At 36.3% G+C, this 11,488-nt stretch overlaps 1 protein-coding gene across 1 annotated transcript; it reads left to right on the top strand.

Annotated features, from left to right (window-relative positions):
• The first annotated feature begins 2,647 nt into the window (after positions 1 to 2,647).
• LOC311295200 (uncharacterized protein) lies at positions 2,648 to 10,766 on the top strand. Its single transcript, XM_084416435.1, has 7 exons — positions 2,648 to 3,053; positions 3,807 to 4,139; positions 4,437 to 4,739; positions 7,992 to 8,327; positions 8,631 to 8,753; positions 8,872 to 8,903; positions 9,333 to 10,766. Exons 1-7 carry the CDS (start codon positions 3,011 to 3,013, stop codon positions 9,429 to 9,431), a joined length of 1,269 nt encoding a protein of 422 aa, XP_084272561.1. The 5' UTR covers positions 2,648 to 3,010; the 3' UTR covers positions 9,432 to 10,766.
• Positions 10,767 to 11,488: the final 722 nt, after the last annotated feature.

Below are 11,488 nucleotides of genomic sequence, written 5' to 3'. Positions count from 1 at the left end.
TTATAAAACCATTTGTATTCTTTTTTTAATCTGGGTCAGGCGACTATTCTGGGTGCTGTCGGTGGGTATGACTGGCACGTCCTGGCGGCATATTCATTAGTAACTCAGTTCATGGATTTACTGGCCTCTCATTTTTACCGCCTTTGCCCCAATTCCAGGCTTCTGATATGCAAAATAAATGTGTTGGACGGATATCTGGGCTGGATGTGGTGTCTCTGGCTAGGGAGCTAACCAGTACACGCTAGGGTCCAAGCCATAGATCACCAAAAAATAAATAAATAAATAAATAAATAAATAATTGGGACTTTGGTCCTGTCAGGTCACAACCAGACTAGGTGAGCCGGGTCTGGAGGTGCCTGTAATGGTGCCATAGCATATTCTGCAGAGGAAGACTCAGCGAAACATAGAAGCTTAACTGCTGGGGTTGGGTGTCACTGATGGTGGTGGTGGGAGGGGCCAGGTGGATCGGTGAATCTGAGGGAGGTGTCTTTGTTGGGGGGGTCTGTTGTTCGTGCTCACTGGCAGTAGTAGAGTGGTCCCCAGGCCTAGAGAATAATGTGTATCTACAATGATTGTATTGAATGGCCTAAAATATGGTATTAGTATTATTATTGTAATTACAGTACTGCCACTACTACTACCCATACTATTATTATCATGAATATGAGTGTTACCATTACTACCACTACTATTGCTACTACTATTATTATTTTTGTTCAATTATTATTATTATTATTAATAGTAGTATGAATACTACTTTTACTACAAACTCTGTCACAATTATTATGATCTCTTAAAATTGCCTCTATCTATATCACTAAAATATCTCATTGCTTAAACTTACCAATGTACCTGCATACTTCACTATATTGATATTTATATTTAGTTGTTTTCTTTTCTTTTCTTTTCTTTTTCTCCTTTTTTTTGGGTGTTATATATGTTCCTCTCTCTTCTGTATGTGTATATATGACATTGATCTTTTACCTTGTATAAGCTACAATGTTTTAACTTGCAAAAAAAAAAGAAAAAAAAAAAAAAGAAGGAACTCTTACCAGACAAAATATCATTAAGCAATTATTTTTGACATCTGACAGGATTTCTTTTCTTGATACTGTTATTATTTTTGCATTTACCCTTGAATCCTTGAATGTGTACTGGTATTTTAAGTTGTTTGCAGATCTTATTGTATTGTACCTTTAGGATTAAAATTACAGAGACAATTACATGACAAATTTTTGTTTCCACTCAACAGCAAATATGACCTGAATAAAATAAAATGGCTTAATTTTAAAATGTTCTATATACACACATTAAAAAAAAATACTTGCGGTGACTACATGCTATTAATCCATCAAATTTAGGTTTAAAATCATGTGATTTAAAATGTTGTAAAATTAACTATTTTGCATGTATATACTAGGATAACTTAAGCATCACATTTATGTAAATAATTATGTGATGATACACTATTGAGCATACATGTCACTTAAGACCAGCCTGCGCATGTACATTATAACCCAGAGATCGGTACTGCGCATGCGTCTATAACGTAGCCAAAACACACCACCATCCACTACTAGTGATGGCAAAATGAGGCTTCCTGAACCACTGATACGTACCTCGCAGCCCATTGATTGCTTCAGCCAAAGGTTCATTACTCGAAGCTTCATTCAGCATTGCTCACTAGTGACACCTAGCTACTGTGCAAAGAAATAGCAGACAAATTCATTCATTCTGAACCAGTGAATAAATAAAAATATTTATTTATTTGTTTATTTATTTATTTATTTATTTATTTATTTATTTATTTATTTATTTTGTACTCGCTGTTGATGTATGTATGTAACCTTTCATTTGCAATAATAAAAAGACATGAGCAGACATTTGTCCATTACTGTGTATAATATAAAATATGTATCTTTCTCTGTCTGAATTTACTTGTGCAGAGTCACACACACAGTTAATTAAATATTCCTGAATTGTTTGGATAGTGACAGACAGTATGAACAACAACAGTGACACTGTGTTGAGTGCAGTGCTTGGAGGGAGTGTAATAAAGTAAACTGCAACAGAATAGTCTGGAAGGAAGGATTACAATCGATTTTTATTGAGAAACAGAATTATTTCAAGTGTGTTGGGGTAACACACTTATTTAAAAAGTGCCAGTGCCAGCTGGTATAAATGAGGATACTGATGCTTCTGTTGAGCCCAGACAGGGGAGGATTCCCTCTTTCTTGCTGTCTCCTATCATTGTCATTGTCGTTATGGTGTCATAGGCTATATGTGTTAGGGCTGTATATTATTACATTATCAGGTTAGAATAGTTATAGTATATTGTTATTATTAATTATAGTAGGCTTAGCTATATTATAGTCTTGTTATATTAATTAGATAAGATTATTTGGATTGCTCTGGATTTTTTTATTTGGATTGTCCTTTTGGATTTGTTTGCTTTTTGTGACTTTTCCTTTTTCCTGGTAATGGTTATTTAACTTTATTCTGACTCTTTAACACTACTTCATCTGCTTTTTACTACTGCTGACAACACCCACAAGGTGGCGCGAGTTTCGAACCGCCTTTTATCCAGAAGCGACACTCAGACCGAACCGATGACGTATCCACACAAACCGAGGCCTCGTTTGTCATCAGTCACGTGATTTTCACGTCAACAACACAAGCCTCGAATCGCGGCTTCATCTGGCACGCCCATTTTTTCTCGACACAAGCTCCGAATGCCTCGGTTCAAATGTCACATCACTATCCACTACGTATTGGATTGGATCTGATCCAGTCTGTTTTTCTGTTTGTTTTACACACGTTTCGGAGCTTCAGCGTCTAATGTCACATCACTGGCGAAACCGACACAAGCTTTGTCGTGTTGTCAATGTTTTCGACGCTGCTTCTTCAAATCTCTATTAACGTTAGGCGCAAATTACTTTCGCTTTCATGCAAAATGGTATCGACATAAACATTCGACGGAATCTGGACTTCCGCAAAAGTGGGGAATATAATGCTCGGCATTTTTATCACACTGTGTGTTTTTCTCCTGCATGGTAAGTCATTTTTTATAAGACCAATGTTATATCTATTATTACATATGAATATGAGGGTGCAGACTGAGGAGAAGGCCTTTAACAGATGACCCGGCCACTCACACGTTATTAATCCTGTTTTAGCCTAAATGGTGAATATATTTATGTACAACTTCAAGTAGTTCTATATTATTTAATGTTTTAACGCAGTTTGATTTGGGAGAGGGAGGAAGATTGAACCTCCCAACTGCAAAACCTTCGTCAAAAACGAAAGTTTGTGGCAGCTAGGGTCGTAGGCCTAGGCTTTAAAATAATAATGTTGTTTTTTATAGTAAAAGTGTAGTAACTAGCCATGTGTAGGGTTGATTACCATTTGTATAACCACAGTTATCAAAACTATGGTTAATGTAACAACACCATGGTTAATTTGTGGTTACCATAGTTTAACTACAATAACCATGGTTTGGGTTTTTTAATTTTCGTTATGGTACATAAACTTTTGGAGCCTTTACTTTGTGCTATGGATATGGAAGTTTAATTTTTAATATCTCTAAAACTTGAAGATCATTCATGAGACTTGTGATTGTCCGATGAGTGAATGTGTAAATTTATGATGTTCTTTTACTGTTTGCATGTTACATTTTGAATTCAGACATATTTCTCACACTCTGTGATCTGTAGAATAACATTTTCACAGCACTCTTCTGATGTATAATTTTGTCACACTATCCCAGACATTCATGATTTATGATTATCTGTTCATTTCTTTTCCAGGTGTTTCTGGTGTTGAGATCGACAGAGTTACCGTGAAGGAGGGAGATTCAATCATTCTACACACCAATGTTAAGATAAACCAGAAAGACAGAATTAAATGGTTTTTTCAAAACACTCGTATAGCTCAAATCATTGGAAATATTAGTATCTGTACAGATGTTAAGTGTAATGAAGATACTGAGAGATTCAGAGACAGACTGAAGCTGGATCATCAGACTGGATCTCTGACTATCAGTAATATCCAACACGCAGACTCTGGACTTTATGAATTACAGATCACCAGTAGCATTAGCAATACTGACAGCCTTAAGAGCTTCAACATTACTGTCAGTGGTGAGTATAATTCAATTATTCAGTGCATTTTCCTTTAATAAATGTTCAAATACAGCTGAATATTTTTTAAACGGTAAAGTAAAAAAAATGAAAAAGTGAGCTTTGACTCAATATTAAAATATTATGGAGATCATCTCTTTTACCTTAACACTTTTCACATAAACAATGCATAAAACGACGTGGCTATAATGTCAGTGTTATTTCACAAGTAAAAAATAAATAAAATAAACATTGCTATAATTTTTACCCACTTTTTTTTATAAGTGATTTATGATTATCTGTTCATTTCTTCCACAGGAGCTGAAGTGTTTGTGTTTTTGATGGAGGAAGATTCAGTCACTCTAAACACTGGTGTTAAAACAAACCAGCAAGACAGAATTAGATGGTATTTTAATAACACTCAAATCGCTCAAATCACTGGAGATCAGAGTAAGATCTGTACAGATGTTCAGTGTAAAGAGAGATTCAGAGACAGACTGAAGCTGGATCATCAGACTGGATCTCTGACCATCACAAACACCACAAACACAGACTCTGGAGTTTATCATCTACAGATCAACAGCCGCAACATTGAAAAGACCTTCAATCTAGCTGCTCATGGTGAGTCATTAAACATTTAAAAGCATGTTATATATGTTTATATCACATGTGTTTGTGGTGTTTATAACAGCAGTGACTCTTAGCAGCATGAAAAACTAAACATTTCTTAAAATTGTGAATGGATTATGTAAGGGATAATCAATGGTTAGGTGTGTATTACACGATTTTAATGCACAATGTGGAGACAAAGAACCATGAGGATTATCCCATTTATACCATGGTCATTTGCCAGCACAACTTCAATCTGTTATTGATGTTTGCAGCTCAATATTTGACTGGAAGGCTAAAAATGACAGTTATTTTCATCAGTTATGGTTCGTTAGATAAAGCATTTTGCCAGCTTTCAATTAGACACAGAGATAAAGTAGGGGAGAGCCGGGACAGTTGAAACACTTTTCAGATAAATGTCGTTTTCTAAGATAAGGTTACAGATAGAATTTTTTTTTTGTGTGATTAACAACTCACATATGTGTTCTCTTAGTATCATGTGTTATTCGGTACAAATATAGAATGATTTAAGTAAAATATGACTTTGAACGGGAGTTGTGCTTTGTTTCAATCGTCCCGCCTGTGCGGGACGGTTGAAACACAGGGGTGGGACGGATGAAACATAACAGTTTAAATGGCAACTATTCATCTAATGCTTATTTTTGTGAACAATACCTGACAAGTAACTTATGTACATATTTTTACAAACATATTTTGTCATTTATTTTCATTTAAAGGTTCATATTAACCATTTTTGTTCTGTCGCCCAATAAACAATAGGCGATAAGCCTATGCGCATTTTGTAATCTTTCTAATGGGCTATTTTGACGAAGATAGACAAATCCGTTTACAATTAATTTTCTTACATTTCTTCCTTGAGTCATATTGAGTGTTTGCTAGTTGAATAGCCTGTTATTATGAAGAAAACGAGGTCAACCAGACGACGATAAATGAAATTTATTGAATATTTAAGATTGGACAATTGATGATTATTACAGAGATAGCATGTGTTGCGTAATTGAAAATTAATTTGCATTAAAAGAAACACAAGTCTAGAAACAGTATATGAATCTATGAACAGTATAGGCTATGACCAGGTTTAACGGGCAGGATGCGCGGGCGGGACGGTTGAAACACTGTTTCAACCGTCCCGACAGCGCCTCCTGTCATTTAAACCTCTTTTGCTCTTAAACTAAAAAACTCTGATATTGCACACTTAAGGGTGTGTTGCAGTACTAATACACCTGCCGTATTATCATTACAATGGCACATGAAACAATAAATCCAACTTGTCAGTCAAAACAAAGTACCGCACGAAAGAATTCACTCACCGCACTCAAAAACAGCTTTGCGGCTTTAACTCCAAAACGACACGACGTAAAGAAGAAATGTTTTCGCGGGTATGTTAGGCATTGCGTGCTGTACGTGCTGACGAAATTTGACGTACATGACGTGAGTGGTTTTCAAGGAAATCTCAGTGTTTCATCCGTCCCGCGTTTCAATCGTCCCGGCTCTCCCCTACTGTGATAAGATTACATTTATTTGTGTAATTAGGGAGAAGAAAGAGAGAGAGATTGTGTGTGTTTCCCCCTCATTGCTGAGTAATATGTAATTTAGCAATTCAGTAACAAAGCTATTCAAATGAAAAAGAAGGTTCTCTGCTGAAGATGTAACTTTAGTCATTGTTATGCACCTTAAATAAATGAATTAATAAGTAAACATCTGTGCTGCACCGGCGATTCCTTTTTTCTGCTCAGTAACAAAGCTGTTTTATCAATAAAAGTCACAGGCAACTTTTAGGGGTTTAATTGATTAATTAAGACCAGGAGTTAGAAGTGCAGTCAATGAAAGACAAGAGCCAGAATTATAATAAATTGAAGATTTTTTTATTTATTTATTGTTTACTTAAGATAGTTTGCAGTTTCATCAGCAGAAGTTCAGCTTCAAGACTCACACAGGAGTTTGTAGGCCGCCCCGCTTACAGTTACAAAGATCACAGCAGTTATACTCTTCACAAAGGTCTAAGCTACGTCATTATTTCAGGTTGAATGATTCTGATTGGCTAAGAAATAGATAAACACATTTTCCACACATGGACTGATAGGCAGTAGCACATCTCCATAGTCTGTACGGTTGCCACCAGAACCCTGAGTTAGGTACGAGTGTTCCTCCGAGGTCACAAGAACAAGTCAGAACAAGTCAGTCAATCTCCAATAATGCCACTTGTTTCTTAACTTGTCACTAAGTATACTAACTCATACACAGACACACAGCTTCTTCAAGGTTGGATTTGGTTAGGGCTCTAACTATAACAGGAGACTCTTCCCAAAACATCCAGATGACATGTTCTTTCCTTCAATGAGAGGACACTTTATTATAGAACAGTAAAGTAAATGATAAAAAATGGTCGCTTAAACTATTGGTTCCAATGACCCCTGTGACCTATAGTCGTCATGGTCTGCTAGAAGAACAGATATATGTTTTAACATGTTGAAGAACTTTCTCAAACAAAACGAGTACATTTTTCATCTCTGAAAGCTGGGCTAAATGAGCAAGCACAGTTACTGTATTCCTGGCATGGGCCAGACCCTCAGTCACCTCTCAGATATTTAATACAGACATTAGAGAATACATGAAAAGAACATTTCAGTAATCACACTGTTCTTCTAAAATGAAGAAAAATCTCATAAGCTTTGAGAAGTCATTCAATTCATTTGATATTTAGAAGGAGATTTTTTTTTAATACCTTGATTATAATCACTCATTAGATAGCCTATACGTCGAAGCAGCAGTGGATTCCAGAATCCACTTCCTTCACAACATTAATAACAAGTTTCTGTCCTACTGAATGTTTCTGTGTGGATGGATGTTTCGGCTTAATTTTTCTACAGTGGAAGGAAGTGGAGATCTATCCATGTTTTTTTTTGCAGTCTATGGTGTGGTTTCAATAAAGCCAGTGCATTAACGGTGATTAAATTGACTGGAACTACCTGTGTATTTGCTGTTTTAGCTTCTAGCCAATCAGAAATGTGTATTCAGACAGACCATTGTATAAATACAGAAAATGAGAGAAGAACACTTGTTATGATACATGCATGCCTTTACAAACCTGTTTGAGCTTCTGTTTATCGTACTTTGTGCGTATGTGTGTTGATCAATGATTATATTTGATTAAAAGCCTAAATTAAATCTGTTCATCATATAAAATAAAATAATTATTTTAATATTCACAGACTTTTAAAATGTTTGTGGTTTGTGTTTCAGGTGTTTCTGCTGCTGAACGAGATGAAAAGAGAAAGTCAGTGAAGGAGGGAGAATCTGTCACTTTAGATCCTGGTGTGATAAAAAACGAAAATTATTTGATCACATGGTATTTTAATGACATTCTCATCGCTGAAATCGCTGGAGATCAGAGAAAGATCTGTGAAGGTGAACAGTGTGATGAGAGATTCAGAGACAGACTGAAGCTGGATCATCAGACTGGATCTCTGACTATCACAAACACCAGAAACACAGACTCTGGACTTTATAGACTAGAGATCAGCAGCAGCAGCAGCTTCAGTATTAGGAGGAATAGGAGCTTCAGTGTTACTGTGACTGGTGAGTGTCATTTAGTCTGTCAGTGCATTTTAAATACAGTGCCTTTCATTGTGGACAGTTTTGACCAACATTATGATGAATGTTATAAACCTGCACAATACACAAAAGCAGTTTTCCTATGAGCATTGATGTTTCCTGTTGAGCTCAACGTCCTTTGATGTCATTTTAGTTCCCGTTTCTCTAAAACCCACCATTTATCAGTTAAATCAGAACCACACAACTGATGAACAAAACAGAAAGGTGTAAATGTCAGTCAAAAACTTCAGTAAAATTGATGTCTATCTTTTATTGTTACTGCTTTAGGTCGAAATCCAGCTGCTCGTGCAGGAATAGTAGCTCTGGTTGTTGTTGTTGTTGTTGCTGCTGCTGCGATGATTCACTATCGCAAGAGTCGAAAGAATCGCAGGAGTCAAGCAACAAGAGAAGGTTAGTATTACATACAGCTGATTTAACAAGATGCAAATATGAGTTTGTGTGTGAATGTATGTGAAAATATGTATTTTCATTCTGAATGGAATTGAGTTTGTCATTATTGTTCTAACAGGCACCAGGACAGAGCCAAATCATAATAAGGAGGTAAAATAAAACACACGAAAACTCGCATGCAAACAGACACACAGCACTTACAGATCTGAACAGTTTTATGTAGTTTAATTAAAAATCAGTACATAGAAACTGTTTTACTTTAGATTTAAAAGCAGTGGCATGAATATATAATATATATGTGATTAAATAATTAATACACACACACACACACACACACACACACAGGGGAGCCCACATTCTCCATGAGTAGTTTCATATTATTTTAATCAAAAAGAATCAGGCATTGAGATTCAAATGTTGTACTACTGTAGTACTGTATTATGTCAAATATTCAGGAAAAGGAAACCACCGCAGATTCCTCAAACACAATTCCAAGTCTAATTTTCTTTCTGTTTGTGTGACTGAATCATCAATCCTGTTCATTTATTTTACCTTTTGTGTTTCTTTTTTATCTTACAGGCGAATGATGTAAAATACTCAGCCGTTCCTCAGAATGAGGATTCTGCTAATAAGACATGCCATAATCAGACTGAGACTGCCAATGAACCATCACTGTAACATTATTATTTTGGTACATTTATTTAATGGGACACTAAAGAGAAGATGGATAATGACAGAAGAAGAGGATGAAACGGTTAAGCCTATGGCAAGCAGGGCGAGGCCAAGAGTCTCGAGTGTCTCATGGGCCCTGTCCCAAATGGCACACTTCATATGCAGTTTCTGTCTTGTAGACTGGCTGCCGTGTCCGTAAAGTCCATGAGACTGTTGGGTGTCCCATTTGTCATTTTAGGTTTCAGAAGGGTGTTCGTGGGCGCCCCCTTTGCGGTCGATATGCGCTCTGGATTGATAGGAGGAGCAATGACATTGAAGAACATTGAAGTTCCTGCCTCCTTGTTCCCCTGAACCTTTAACTTTTTTACATAGCCTTTATTTTCAAAAAAGGCAGTTATGCAGGAAAGAAGCTTTAAAGTATGAACCAAAGTGACACTTAACCAGCAATAGAATAGAAAGGCCTGGTTTCACAGACAGGGTTTAGATTAAGCCAGGGTTAGCCCTTAGTTCAATTAAGACATTTAAGTAGCTTTTATAAACGTGCCTTAAAAAAAAATGATTGGTGTGCATCTTGAGATGAAACAATGGCACTGACTATTTTTAAGATATTTTAGTGCAAGTTGCCGTTGCTTTCAGTTCAAATAGCTCAAACATAGCCTACATTTTAGTCTGGGATTTGGTTTAAGCCTTGTCTGGAAAACGTCAAACACTTGCCTCTGTTTCACAGTGTGTAGAGGTTTATTAAAGCTGCTAAAGAGATCCGCACAGGAACAGTGAGACCTTTGATTTTGTTTTGTTTTTCTTGTTTTTTTGCACTGATCTTGTTTAACATTGGTTATTTTGCCCCGTCTGTGTTCGTCCTCTTGTACTGATTGTTTTACCCTTCCAAGACAGCCATTATCATCAAGAAGTGTATTTGACTACTAGTAGTCACAGATGGCCTTGTTCTGTAAGACACAAGCACTCGTCACAAATGCACAGTTGAGAATTTGAAAGCAGCTGTCAATCAAATGACATGCAGGTGCTGAATGGAGTTTGCACTACCGATACTGTAGGTGCCTATCATTTTTCGATTTGACATCTTGCTCTTGCTACATATCGTGTACTGTATTGTGGTCTTCAGATTCTAATGCTTTAGCTAGACCTTTCAATCAATGTTTGTCCTTTTTTTTTTATTATTAATCTTTTGTTCTCATTGTAAATAGTGTAATTGTCATGTTAATATTTTGTCATTTCAAAGCTAAAATACTGTCATTTGCCAAACCCTCAAAAAATCCTGTATCATGAATCTTACCATGATGTATTTCAATAAACGACATGAATGTTTCCTTTTTACACTCACTAATGGTTCAGTTTATTTTTGTTAGATATTCAAATGTGGTAAATTATCTGTGCATATAAAGATGTTTTATGTTATGTGAAAAGACAAAAATCAAATCAAACTATTTGTAAATATTTGTACACAACTTTGCATCAGTCAGCATTAAAAAAGGGCCTTGAAGTTCTTCCTTTATAAACACCATTTTCTTTCTAAAATATGGAAATTAATTGGAAAGATATTTGTTTGTTCATGGGTTAAATTTCATTAAAAATATTTTTCACTCATAACTGGTGTTTTTAAACCGTGAATTCCTATTTAGGACACAAGATGGCGTTATACATTATTCATACTATTGTAAACATCCACTCACCAGGCACTTTATTATGCACACCTTGTTAGTACCGTGTGTTAAGGCCAGCTTGTTTCAACATCTCAATTCTCTAATTGCACCAATTGCACCACAAAGAGCGAGGCTTCCAGGAGTCATAAGCGAGGATACACGGGTGTATCCACAGGTGTATCTTGAGTGATCAAGTATTCCAATGTATAAATAAGCTTTCCCTTGATTCCTCTGTCCTCCTTTTCTTTCCTTGCAGCCTTCCCTCATATCCTACAGGGGGTGGAGCTGAGACGCAAATAAAGGAAGCAAGGAAAGGAAACGAGGATGCACAAAAAAGAACTGAAAGCACCCCATGACTCCTCAGGAAGCCTCCTCACTCCTCGACATTCGCTTCCTTGCGGT

Source organism: Rutilus rutilus (assembly GCF_951802725.1).
Source record: "Rutilus rutilus genome assembly, chromosome: 8".
Taxonomy (NCBI): Eukaryota; Metazoa; Chordata; class Actinopteri; order Cypriniformes; family Leuciscidae; genus Rutilus; species Rutilus rutilus.
Note: the sequence above shows the minus strand (reverse complement) of the source record. Positions and strands in the feature narration are given on the sequence as shown.

Bases quoted from the DNA above. Each gene is read 5' to 3' on its own strand.
- LOC311295200 (XM_084416435.1), top strand. From the start codon at position 3,011: ATGCTCGGCATTTTTATCACACTGTGTGTTTTTCTCCTGCATG. The intron at 3,054-3,806 runs GTAAGTCATTTT...TTTCTTTTCCAG, and splicing joins GTGTGTTTTTCTCCTGCATG to GTGTTTCTGGTGTTGAGATC. The intron at 8,904-9,332 runs GTAAAATAAAAC...TTTATCTTACAG, and splicing joins AGCCAAATCATAATAAGGAG to GCGAATGATGTAAAATACTC.